The sequence below is a fragment of the Nicotiana sylvestris genome, chromosome 10 (assembly GCF_000393655.2).
Source record: "Nicotiana sylvestris chromosome 10, ASM39365v2, whole genome shotgun sequence".
Classification (NCBI taxonomy): Eukaryota; Viridiplantae; Streptophyta; class Magnoliopsida; order Solanales; family Solanaceae; genus Nicotiana; species Nicotiana sylvestris.
The window spans coordinates 114,117,933-114,131,195 of record NC_091066.1 but is presented as its reverse complement, the minus strand read 5'-3'; the positions used below and the strand labels follow the sequence as shown (position 1 = coordinate 114,131,195).

At 36.2% G+C, this 13,263-nt stretch overlaps 1 protein-coding gene across 1 annotated transcript; it reads right to left on the bottom strand.

Moving 5' to 3' along the window:
- Nucleotides 1-5,313: 5,313 nt before the first annotated feature.
- Nucleotides 5,314-12,862, bottom strand: LOC104240013 (eukaryotic translation initiation factor 4B1). Its single transcript, XM_009794792.2, has 3 exons — nucleotides 11,567-12,862; nucleotides 7,254-7,940; nucleotides 5,314-5,773 (listed from the first exon to the last, which is right to left on the bottom strand). Exons 1-3 carry the CDS (start codon nucleotides 12,751-12,753, stop codon nucleotides 5,749-5,751), a joined length of 1,899 nt encoding a protein of 632 aa, XP_009793094.1. The 5' UTR covers nucleotides 12,754-12,862; the 3' UTR covers nucleotides 5,314-5,748.
- Between the last annotated feature and the right edge of the window lie 401 nt (nucleotides 12,863-13,263).

The window sequence follows — 13,263 nt, the reverse complement described above, 5'->3', positions numbered from 1 at the left end:
CTAATAAGTATGGTCATAAAAATTATACCATCATCTTCATGCAGAAATAAAGTTTTCTTCCAACGTATCTTCATACTTCTGTCCAACCTTTATAAATGTTTCTGTTGCGAGCTTTTTGTTACTGTAGTTCCAATCCTTAATCAAATTTATCATGAAATCTAGCAACGGAGTTACTGGGACATCTCTTGCAGACTTATTAGCTGAATTCATAGATTTAGCAATGTTAGATATCATTATTGTTGTTCTATTAACTTTTGAATGTGCTCTTGATCATTTGTCATATCCAATATCAAATAGATATTTCTAAACCCTCTTATCAATTGTTTCAATCTCTGCCAATTGGTAATTGAACTTGTCAATTGTGTATGCTTTGGCCATTTTGAAAAATATTTGCGCAAGTAGGTTATGACTCTTCTTGAACTTCGCCTTAATGTTGTTCCAGAGGTGGAAAATATAGAAATAATGGGATACCTCTAGATAGATAGTAGAAGCTGCATTTGCGATACACTCATGCCTATGTGACACTATGCACATGTCATCCCTAAGGCCATATATATCCCTGAATATTCTGAAGAACCATTCCCAAGATGTATCATTTTCTGAATCAACTACTGAGTAAGCAAGAGGAAGAACTTTACTTGTATAAAAGATTTGAATTATTAATAGTATATCATTGATTTAAGAAAAAAAGGACTTTATAAACAGTATAATATTTGATGATCTATACTTACCTGATGCATCTTGCATGCAAGTTGTGATTAAGGTTCATCTGTATGATGTTTTCAGGAAAGTCCTATCAACTACTAGAATAGGCCAATAATATCGCCATCCTTTAATTGTTGCATAAAGTGCAACAAATAGATACATGAAGCATTCATCTTCTGACTTGTGCAGCTTAGTAACAGATCCTGGATTTGTTACCTCCAACATCTAAAAATATTTCGGTAGCTTCCCACTACCTAGGTTTCCTCTCAACATTTCAAGAGCCTTTTCCTTTGTTGTCCACGCTTGCTTGTAGTTCATGGTGACGCCATAATCATTCAACATATCATGTTATATGTCTCCAGCAGTGTACTGACTTTGGGTCAGTATACTTGTATTTTACCAAATTTTCTATAACTGTTGAAGTAGCCCGACATGTATCAAATTTTTCATCAAATGGGCATGTATAAAGTTTGTTGAAGCTTCTAACTTTGAAAACATGAGACTTGTTTAGCCTTGATGCTTTAAAATCCCATGAACAATTTTAATATACACAATCAATGAAGTACCTGCTATTATATAGATCTGATGTTAGTTTATAACATATGCAATTAAAATATGGTATACTATCACAAATGTGAAAGTTACAAATAAATAGTAAACCTAACTTGTTGAAACTAAGACAAATAAAACTACACCAGGCAAAGCAGATTACATCATTAGCTAGTATTTTTTGTGATATAATCTGGTGTTCGTAAACTTATTCAAATACTAATACCATACACACCTTCTCGAACATGATTTTTTAACTTTGAAATGGAAATTGTTCTTGATTGTGTGATACTTCTATCACATTAGGTATGGTCTCCTTATCTTTGAATAATTGGCCTACTTTAACCTTTTTATGTAAAGCATTTGTAATTATATTCATATCATATATTGATTTCCATATTCTTATCATTCTCAGATTTTCCTGTTGTTAACATATCAACGGCTTCATCTTCATGGTGCGATACTGCTTTCACGATCATGCTTTGTATTCTTAGCCTTGGCATTGCAACTGTTCTTATAGTCGAGCAGCTCGCATATGCATTATTCTCTTTGAATGTAATACGCAGGAAAAAAGCTCTCACATCCGAATTTGTCTCTTTCAACTTGATATACATCTTCAAAGCCATATCATTATTTACTGTTAATGGTGGATAACCGTCTTTAACATGATACTTGATATCAACTGTAGTCATATACTCCTTATGAAGATACTTTGCAATCTCGAAACTGAAAATCATCGAAATTCCAATTCGATTGAATAACATTCCATCAACTTCAAAATCTCTAAATAGATCATCATCAAACCAACACCCACTAGGATGTAGCAACGTAGGTATTTCGACCATTGTTATATTTCAGTTTTGAATCAAAAAAATTAATCCGAAATTTGTCAGAGCGATAATTTTTCCCAATTTTTCTCCCAAATTCGTCTGCTCACCAACAAAAGCGCAGACAATAGGAAAGCAACGTATGTATTTCAACCATTGTTATATTTCATCTTTGAATCAAAAAAATTCTCCCAAATTTGTCGGTGCTTTAATTTTCCCCAAATTTTCTCCCAAATTACTCTGCTCACCGACAAACGTGCAGAAAGTAAAAAATTCTTAGGTTTTATTTGAGTTTGCATTTTATATAATTCATCGGCAACGAGAAGTACGCAGAAAATCACGCGTATTGTGTTGGGGGAAAACGGGTATCGGGTGGAAAGATTTTGGGGTACCAACGGTAATTAGAGGTTTTAGGGGTATGGCTTGTAATTAAGTTTTAATAGTGGGATATATTTGTCCTTTCCCCGTCCGAAAAGATACCAAAATTTTCCTTTTGTAATTTCCATACACGTGCCTTCCGTCTCAACTCACAACTATCTTTGATAAAATCTTTTCCATGCAATGAAATAGCTTAGGCCTACTAGCTATGATGTCGTAAGCATTCTTGATTTTATCTCCCATTTTGAAGCACCCCATGTGACTAAGAATTAAAAGAAACATTTTAGCTTATCATAGTCTTTCAATTAATTCTTTAAGCTCCTTAAAAGCTTCTAGAAAACGTGTGTAAGTAATATGTACTTGTATTGTGTCCTATCTAACGTGTAAGCTCTTATATAATTAGTAGCTCTTAAATTTACATAATACATATTTAGAAATTGTTAAAATTAATGCATACATATTTTAAAAATATTTGATTAAATATTAATATTTAAAAAGCTAATCAGTATTGTTCCATCTTTAATACCTCTTGTGATGAGGTTAAAGGTCATACTGTCCGACCAACTCTATCTCTGTTATAATTTTCAACGATGACACGATCAATTAAAATTTCTCTTTACTTTGAACTATGCAACATATATATTATGTAAAGACGATTTAAAAATGAAAGTAATTTTACAAATATTTCTAAAAGAATTTTCTTTTCCCAAAATGGAAATGAATATGCAGATATTTTGACACGTTGTGGGCAAATATGCTAAAATTACCACGATACTATTTCATATTCCATGGAAATTCTATCCACATGACCGAAGTAGGATTTATAATGTTCTCCAATAGCGCTAAATGAAGTTGATTTAAAGCCTGATATTAACATAAATATAGGTTGTACTAAGTTTTCAAAAGTAATAACGTTACTGCCAAAATAGCTTTGAACACTCAAGATCAAAAAAACTAAGTATTCGCGAGAAGCACAGTACATATAAAGACATTAAAGTATAAAGAGAATTAACACTTGTTTTACAAAGTTGTAGGATCGGAGTAGTTCTAAATAGCTAGCAGCAAAATTGGAGGTGTAGTTCCAAAAAGCTAGTACGTATGATACCAAACCACCATAGCATAAAATTGAAGAGTAATTATTTTACATAAGAAAATGAATCTAATAGTTACCAAAACGTCATTATCAAATTCTTAACATTCTAAGAGTGAGTGATCCAGGTCTTGTGTATATGCTCATGCGGCTTCTTAATCCAAGGCTTGGTCTGCATCATTGCTGCATATGCAATTAATCTTTCTGAGAGTTTGAGAAAAGAAGTTCATAGTGATGCAATGGATAGTAATTACGTTGCCAATGCCATCTCAACTTCTCTTTATAGGCAACTTCTCTTGTGTAACTGAAGATTTAATTATGTAAAAGAATTTTGGGAAGAACGATCTTAAATAGGGAGATGAAAGATAATTAAGTTGGACAATTGTAACTTAAACTTTATGCTATAACTTAAAGGGAACTGAATGAGAGTCTGAAAGGTAACGTGGAAAAGAAATTCTCCAAACCATTGTGTTATAAGCTCTCCAAACGTCCTCGGATTTTTATTATATATCTACATTTAGTAGATGAATATGGTCCATTTATTGAATTAGTTAAATGAATTTTGTACATTAATTATGCAAGGCAACTCCTCAAATTCTCCAAATTTAATTTTCTATAACAGCAAAGAGAATTTTGGTTAATGTACTATTTTATGAATGAGGTAATATATTTATTTTTCTAAGGGGTATTGCAGTTGTTAGCCTTTTATTTCCTCATTATATAGAGGTTAAAATGACTTTTTATATGACTTATCATCAATAACCCAGGTTATTCTATAATTGTTTGCAGTTTCCATGTTCATATACATTGTATATGAACAGATATCGGTAGCTTCATATATTTGCTATAATGTGTATTTACTTTTTTGTATAAATATATTGTATATATAATATATATTTGATTGAGGATAAAATAGGTATTCAATTTTTCATGGACATTTTAGTAAATCAACTTTACCTATAAGTCTTCACACTTATAATATAGTATGATATGATGATGATACTTTAAACTTCATTTCTCAATTCGTATATTACATATACATACATGAATATATCCCATTAAAATAAGAGTACTCACACTCAATAAATAACCCAAAAGTTCACCTTTGAAAAGTCAGGTTACTACATAATGACTAGAATCAATCATTTTGCTCACTATTTAATAACACTGACTTAAACGTACCCGAATTTTGTTTTCGAGACATTACATGAAATTGAACACGAATACGCATTTTCACTAGCTTTGCCACCCTCTAAGTCCTTTCCCCTACAATCTGATTCCTCCCTTGGTTGGAAAACAATTTGCGAGTATTTGCGGCAACTATGCTGCTAGATAGGCTGGCTATGAAGGATTTGGAGAACCTAATAACAAAGAGTAAGGAAGAAGAGGGCTGCAAAAGCCGATGGAGCTATTTTATTAGAACAAGAACATCCTCTTCATGGGTAAAACCATTGAACTCACAATATGCTAACTTTACAAGACAAGATATTGCCCTACTGTGTACAAGGACCAACTCAAGGTTAAATATATCAACCTCGAATATGTCTCCCTCCACACGAATCTATGCAATCTTTGTATCAAAATCAAGAAAATTTGTTACAAAACGCTTCCTTTAAAACAAAAAAAATTACAAGCAAGTAATCACCGCAATTCCGTATTGCATCAATGGCACAACCAAAGTACAGTTCATGCCCGGGTACATCGGTCAGAGAATTCAAAATAGAGACTGTTACACCATCAGGCCAACTTATAGACGAAGCAAACTTAGTACCTAAATTCAAATGCTTAAATGGCTCATAAAACAGCAGGCATTAATTTTTTTGAATACATGGGAACCATTCTTTAACGAAATAAGCAAAAGCTTTTAGAAGTATCTCCCTACAAAAAGGATTTAAAAAAAAAAAAGTATGACCACAAAATGCACGTTACAGAAGTCATTTGGAGCAATAAACAAAACAGGTAACCTGGTAACCTGCCTCCAAAGAGAAATGGAGGAAAAATACACTTCTACACAACTTTGAGATGAGACAATTAACCACAGCAAAAATGCTCATATCAACACTCAGTAATTCTAGCTTCATCCTTGCAGCAAAACTAAAAGCCAAAAAGATGAAAGTCTGCAATATATTATTCTGTTCTAATTTGTCAGAGGACAAAAAAGCAGGCGAGAGAAGCCAAAGAATCCACAGTACTTGAAGATCACCATCTGTCCCTGGATCTTGTCCTGCAAAATTACACAAATATATTAATAACAAACCTTTCTAAATCTTGAGTAATATAAAGCACCAAACAATGAAAAATAAATCCTTGAATAACATATGTCTGCCACTATTTAGCATAAGTAACCAAAAAGGACGAGTAGTGTATCATAAAATCGCAGTATGTCCACTAGATCATTTCTTCCCTTAGTGAGACTACCAGTTCACTCACAATAATACACACTAAAATGGATGAGACTCCGGGAGGGCAAAACTGGAATATACTTGCCCGCAGGAGTCATTAGCAGTTCACATAATAGTATCATACAAAAATTACATCTGGAAAATTCTCAAAAAGAAGTTTCAAGTTGGAGAAAGTATGGAATACTGTATTCCAGCAGGTTCACAGCTTACTATTCATCCTTCTGTCCTCTTTCAGCAACATCTTTGACGTTAAGCTGTCAACAGTACTAAAAAGGAATAATTCACCTGTATGAAAGCACTTTCCTTTTCGTTTCACAGTTTCTTTGGGAATGGGAGAGGGGCTGTCACTAGCTATACTTCTAGGGTCCCACACCTTCACTGTGGTTATCAATCATTTGATATGCTGTACTTTCAATTCTTAACAAAGTCACAAACTATGCCGCAGACGTCATATATCCACATAATCAACAACTTTTCTCCAATAGTTGGAATAATACGAAGAGACCCAGAAGATACATGATAAGAAAAAATTTACAGCACAGCGTGGAAATAAACAGGAGCCATAATCTCATATTCTCATTGATGAAGTAGATTAATTAAGGGTTTAGCTCGGTAATCAAATTCCAATGGCAAATTTATGAATAGAGATCCCACTCCCCCATTCAAAAGTTACACTTATCCTATACTTTCTCCCCAACATTAGCACACCAGAAAGTGGACATTCATACTCTTCAGTGATAAGATAAGATAAAATGAATTGATGAAAAGATAGAGAAAAAGAAAACATAGTAAACCAATTCCTGCAAGTAACTTATTAGCAAGACAATTCCATATAAGATCTTGAAACTCCAGAGCAACTGTCTGGTTGGAGAATTGTTGTGATGACGGATGCATTAAGAATAGAAATTATCAGAGAAAGCAGAAATATCTTCAAACAAACAGGTTTTATTGGATCTATCTATTCTTTAATAACAGATTTCTCCACAGTACTTGACTGAACCATACTCCATTTGAAATCACCATACTTAAAACAGTCCTACACAATACCTATATCTTGACAGACCCAAAGAGAATAAAATTTAACGAAAACACGGAGGCCAAAAAAAAAACTCATGGAATGGTATGTACGGCAGATTTCCGAGACAGAAAGAGAGATCAAGTCAAGAAAAATCAGGCACAAGTTAAATTTGCATAAGTAGGTAAGTAGAAGCAAACTTATAGTTGCAAGGAAGAAGGACCATGGGCTGTGTGGGTGTACGTATCTGGGGAAAGAGAGAGAGAGAGAGAGAACCAGAGTTCTACCTGTCAGACTCCCGGCTGCCAAAAAAACCTCCTCTACCTCCTTGGAATGATCTTCTCTCATCACTAGGTGGCCTTGTCCATCCATCTACACCACCCCGTGATCGAGGCCTTTCCACTTGTTCATTTGGCCTTGCCCATGCGTCAACACCACCACGTGATCGAGGCCTCTCCATTGGGTCAGTTGGCCTTGCCCACGCATCTCCACCACGTGATCGAGGCCTGTCGATCTGTTCACCAGCTCTACGATCTTCATAAGATGCTGACTGTGAAAGGCTCCTCTCAGAAAGTCCAGCAGCCCTGCCTGACCCAGAGCCTGGCCTTTGAATAGGTTTCTGACTGAAACGAACTTTGTCATCCAAATCACGGATCAGCAATTCCAATTCCCGCTCTTTCTGATTAATCACATTCTGTAAATTAGTCTGGTCCTGACCCGAGCTCTGCATAGCTTCCTTTCTGAGCTGTTCTATTTCTTCCTTCAGGTTCCTTTCCCTGCCTGACGCAGAGCCTGGCCTTTTCTGACCGAAACGAACTTTGTCATCCAAATCACGGATCAGCAGTTCCAACTCCCTCTCTTTCTGATTAATCACATTCCGTAAATTAGTCTGGTCATGACCCGAGCTCTGCATAGCTTCCTTTCTGAGCTGTTCTATTTCTTCCTTCAGATTCTTTTCCTCCTCTGTCTCTGGCCTAAAATGTTTAAGCAATCAGGAAGAGCTAGATGGTTAAACTTTCTTTTTTTCATAACATTTCCTTCAATTTTTCAAGGAATTACCAAAAAGAAAAAAAGGCAACCCGGTGCACTAAACTCCCGCTATGCGCGGGTCCAGTGAAGGGGAATTACCAAAAAGAAGAATGATTTTATTCATGATTAGATAAAACTTCAGAAGCCTAAATAACCAATAGAAGCATCTACATTTTGAGCATGCCTTAATATGGTAAATATCATCTTCACTGGTATCTTACAGTACAAATTCTGCAAAGATGTCCACTTAAACATGAATAGGTTACAGCTGTAAACACATTTTTTTTAATCAGGGCTGTATGAACACATATTAGATTCCTGCTAATAGGATATGAGTGCAATCAAAAGGTTTCTTCTTTTTCTTGGGTGTCTAATAGGTAAATGGTATAAACAGAGCACCCATATCATCTACAAAGGAGATCTCAGCCCTTATTCTCACTAATTTTCTACAATTTGTTAGAATCTTTTTAGGAATGAAGCTGATCTATTTCTTGATTTTCACTCACTCACTGAAACCACTATTCTTCTGAACACTAAGTAATACTCCATTCCAGGAATTTACCAGCACGGTGATCAAGAGCACACTGTTCAAATATGAAGTTTGATAGATAAGTTGTTTAAATGAAAGTTTGAAATGTGACAATTTCTCCAGAAAATTAAAAAAAAATTACATTGGAATATCAGGAAAATACATTAGCTAAAAATCGTCTAACCTTTTTGCGCCAGCCAAAAAGGGAAGTGATTCATTGTTATTAGGACGGAAAGAGTACTCTCTAATAATGAAAGGAGTGGTTAACCACACCAAATCACCAATTCCTCAACTTACACTATAAGCAACAACATTCTCTAACAACATTGCAAAATAACGATTCACATTTAGCGTAATTGCTTCAAAATTCTTGTTTTAATCTTTCCTTTTCTTTGAGGTAAAAGAGACGTGAGAAGAAAGAGTTAACAACCTTATCCGGAAAAAAAGAGTAATAGGGTGAACACAAAGGTGCAATCAAGTATTTATAAGATGGATATTTATACCAAAAAGCATGAATTTGATGCCTTTAATTATTTTATTTTTTTGGATGGGTAACTTCATGCCTTTAACTTATAGCATCCACAAATTTCCAGTCATTTGAAAAGGCAGATTAAATGTGCTCTCTCTTCAGAAATCTACAAGGTCAGGTAAAGGAGTGATAGTCAATGCTTAAAAAGGTAAAGGAGTAATAGTCCAATAACAGGCTGGAATTCTCTTTCTTGGATAAGAAAACAAGCTGAGTATTGCTTTTCTTGAGGCGAGAATCTAACGGAAACACCCTCTCTACTTTCACAAGGTAGGGGTAAGGTCTGTGTACTCATTTCCCTTCCAAGACCCCACACTGTGAGAATATACTGGGTATGTTGTTGGATAAGAAAACAACAAAGTAGACGACAAATAAGCTTAAGTTTGCACGACATAGGATGTTTCCTGACATACTTATGGTGTGTCCTGACATATTTATTGTGTGTTAAAAAGTACAAGAGTGAATTACCATGCTAAGAGAGATACTACGCCAAGAAATACAAGAGAGTAATGCTTAGCGAATGGGAGGGAGAATTACTATGTCGGTTGCACACAAATCAAAACCTAAGCCTCACCCTTATTTTGCATAAAAAGACTCACCAGCAATAGCAGGAACGTACTGATAAAGGAGAAACCACTTAATGCTTTTCAACATCGGGAAAGCCAATCACATCATAGAAAACAAAAAGATAAATAGAAGTATTAATATGCAACAATCTATTATCTTTTTCAACTTAAGGAACACTAGTTATCACTCAATGGAAAAACACATGATACGGAAAAGATATATAGAAGTATTAATACGTATCAATCTATCATGTATCTTCAACTTAAGGAACACTAAATATCACTGGAAAAGGAAACAAACACATGATATAAAACAATAAGAGAAATAACATTTTTTTTTGGAAATAGAACTATTAATATGTATTAATCTATCGTCTCACCAACTTAGCAAACACCCGTTGTCACTCAATTTTGTGGAAAAGAGGTCTAAATTTCAACTAAGAACGAGTATATCAGGAACTCCAAGCAAAATGGATACCAAAAGTACTGCTCCTTCTGTCCCAATTTACGTATCATACTTTCTTTTTTAGTCTGTCCCAAAAAGAATGTAATACTTCCTTATTTAAAAACAATTTAATTTTGAACTTCTTATTTTGTCCTTAAGATTTTGGTTTGTTTTAGACCACAAGTTTCAAAAGTCTTTCTTCCTTTCTTAAACTCCATGCCGAGTCAAATACAGTCGCGACATAAATTGGAACTGAGGGAGCAGATGGCTTACCTGAAACCATTTCTTTCTCTCAATTATTGTGAAATTTCCCCTTCAAAATTTTAAGTTCCTGGAAGCAACTCTTTCAAATTGAAATGAACCCTTTCTTATCCAGAAGTAAGCAAAGACAACAAGGGAGATATCAAGGGTTTCGAGTTTCCCTTATCGGTTACCCACTTATTTTCCAAATCAAGTTCTGGTTCAAAAGTTCAATTATTTATTGCCACTGTTTTTAAATAAGATTATTATTGCCACTAATTAGTAAAAACTGGTTTGAAGGTTAAATAGTTCATTTTTCTTAACAGCAGCTGAGTTAGATTCTTTACACAAGAAGTCAGGCAAAAAGCATTGTCTTTCATGTAAATGGTTTCACCATTTGCAGATCTGTCATAGGATGGTGATGGTCGGGCCTAAAATTGTTCGGTCCTGGGATTGCAGTCTGGAGGGAAGAAGTTTGATTATGCCTTTACTAAGTAAAGAGGGTGAGATGGAGAGAAACATCAAGAAATGCTAAGAGGATGTTTTCTCAGCTAGAAGCCTAAAAGAAGGGCAGATGGTGTGATAGTGGGGCTAGGTTAGAAGAACGGAACAGACTGAATGGAGACTTTTGGAGCAGTTGCCAGGAAATTTTGACAGCTAGAAAGGAACCTCAATATCTCATTAATAATGTATAGCATCAACTGTTTTTCAGTTGTCATGGAAATAGGAGAACTTTTGAGCCTACTCATAACTAACCAAAATGTGGAGGTTACTCCCTGAGCACTTTGTTTTTTCTCAGGAAAAGAAAACACCTTCAATTTCATGTTAAATGTGAAAAAAATAGAAACTTTTTTTTAACTAATTGCATGGGGCCAACGGTTCAGAGCAGGTGATTCGGTCAACAAGATAAACACATTCCCTGTAGTAATGAAGATTATAAAATGCTGGTCTAACTTATTGAAATTAGGGAAACCATTAAGTATCATATTATCCAGTAGTAAGTCACCATTTATTTCTATGCATGCTTCACTCTGAAGCTGGTTTCATTCTAAGAGCTTTGAGAAACATACAAAACATACCAATATAACCACTATTGTAGTTACCATCTATAATAGTAAACTTAACTGCACAGTATGGATATACCAAACCCCACATTAAGCAAAGCCCATTTTAGATTACCAATTTAGTAAGTATCAAAACAAAACTACAACAGCATTAATTTCAGCAATTTAAGAAGTGTTAAATAATAGGTAAAGAACCCAGACCTGTCAACCCGTCGATGCTCCAACTCCAAATCAATTTTTTTCCAATCTAAACCTTTCTCCTCAAGCAAAACTTCCCTTGGCTTTGCATCTCCGAAAGGATTCACCTTTGGCTTAGGTTTAACTTCCATCACTCCTCCCTGTAATGCCGCTGGGCCTTCAGACCGGGCTGAATGTGAACTCCCAGGCCTACTTGATTGTGAGCTCGTTGGCCTACTTCCCTTTTTAACCTCAATTTCCATATCCAGCTTTTTCCAATCCAAGCCCTTCTCCGCCAACACCTCCTCTCGTGGCCTTGCCGCCCCAAATGGATTCGGCTTATTCACTTTCACCACACTCTCATTCACATTCTCACTTCCCAATTCCATCTTGGGCGGATCCAGAACCAATCTCTGCCTTTCATGATTTGTTGCCACCTCGCGAGTCCAACGCTCTGGTTCAGGTCCTCTCGATTCTGGGAACCAAGATCTCCCTTGTGGTGGTGTTGTGGCCGAGACAATTGGCTTTTTCGAAGCGCCCCAATTGTCATCACCATCAGCCCTAGAAATTCCACCACCTCCGGTTCCGAGAGAACCGTATCGATTAGTACGGGCTGGACCGGAATCAAGTGATGGAGGGGGTAATGGTTTTTTCATCGAAGCCCAGTTATCAACCTCATCAGCTCTAGATGGTTGATCAAAATCTGAAGCCCTGGAAGGTGGGCCCCTTCGATCATCATCAAATCCACCATATGACCTTCTATTACCACCACCACCCCACGAACCCTCACCATCGGCTCCCTCTCGATCTCGGCGTGGTGGGCCCATACTGCGGGACCCACCATAATTAGAAAACCCACCACCGAGACGGCCACCATATTGCATTTCTTCAGCGGATCGTTCCTTTGGGCCGGTAGGAAGGCGGAGCATCTCGTCGGGAGTTAACCGGGTAGTGGATCCCGACCCATACCCGGTGGGAGTGGTGTAGGCGCTTTGCATCGTGAACTCTTGCAAGCTCATCTTTGTTTTCTTCTTCTGCTTTGTGCTCGCCGCTTCCTTAAGGCTAGGGAAACTCTGCGAGTCCTTCCCGGCGCCGGTAGGCCTAGCCGCTGCCGCGGCAGCTTCGGCGGCGGCCTGTTCCTTTTCCTCGGCTTCGGCACGTTCGGCTTCGGCGGCCCAAGCGCCGATATTTCCCCATGGAGATTTCGACATTTTCGAAGAGAGCAAATTGAATGATTTCTAAAAAAGAGATGTACTTTCCCTTTATTTTCAAAACCTGAGATATAAAAGAGAACGCTGTTCCTTATATTAAATGGGTAGAGATAGATGGGTGTATGTACAGGTCAGGTGTTCATTGGAGCAGAATGGGGCTCCTATTGACATATCCGGAGCACCGACATTATGAATTGATTAGTAACTTCTTTTTAAGGAAATGTTAAAAAAAAAAAAAAAAACAGATGACTTCATTTTAATAAAAGTACTACGAGTACTTTTTATGTACAGTGTATTCCACGTGCAGCTCGCGTCTTAGTATCAATATTATATACAACAAGAATGAACTAAGTATAATAGCAATTAATGTCCATGTATATTCAACGTGCAATTGAAAAGAAATGAGTATAATTACATTGATGTAATATTGTTAATTCAAATATATTGAACATCTTCTATACCTACAAACGTCAATGTCACGACCCAAACTAATCATGTCGTGATGGCGCC

Excerpts from the sequence above, each read along its gene's own strand:
- LOC104240013 (XM_009794792.2), bottom strand. The coding sequence starts at position 12,753 with ATGTCGAAATCTCCATGGGGAAATATCGGCGCTTGGGCCGCCGAAGCC. Across the intron at positions 7,941-11,566 it reads GAGCATCGACGGGTTGACAG|GCCAGAGACAGAGGAGGAAA; the intron begins GTCTGGGTTCTT and ends TAAACATTTTAG. Across the intron at positions 5,774-7,253 it reads GGCAGCCGGGAGTCTGACAG|GACAAGATCCAGGGACAGAT; the intron begins GTAGAACTCTGG and ends GTAATTTTGCAG.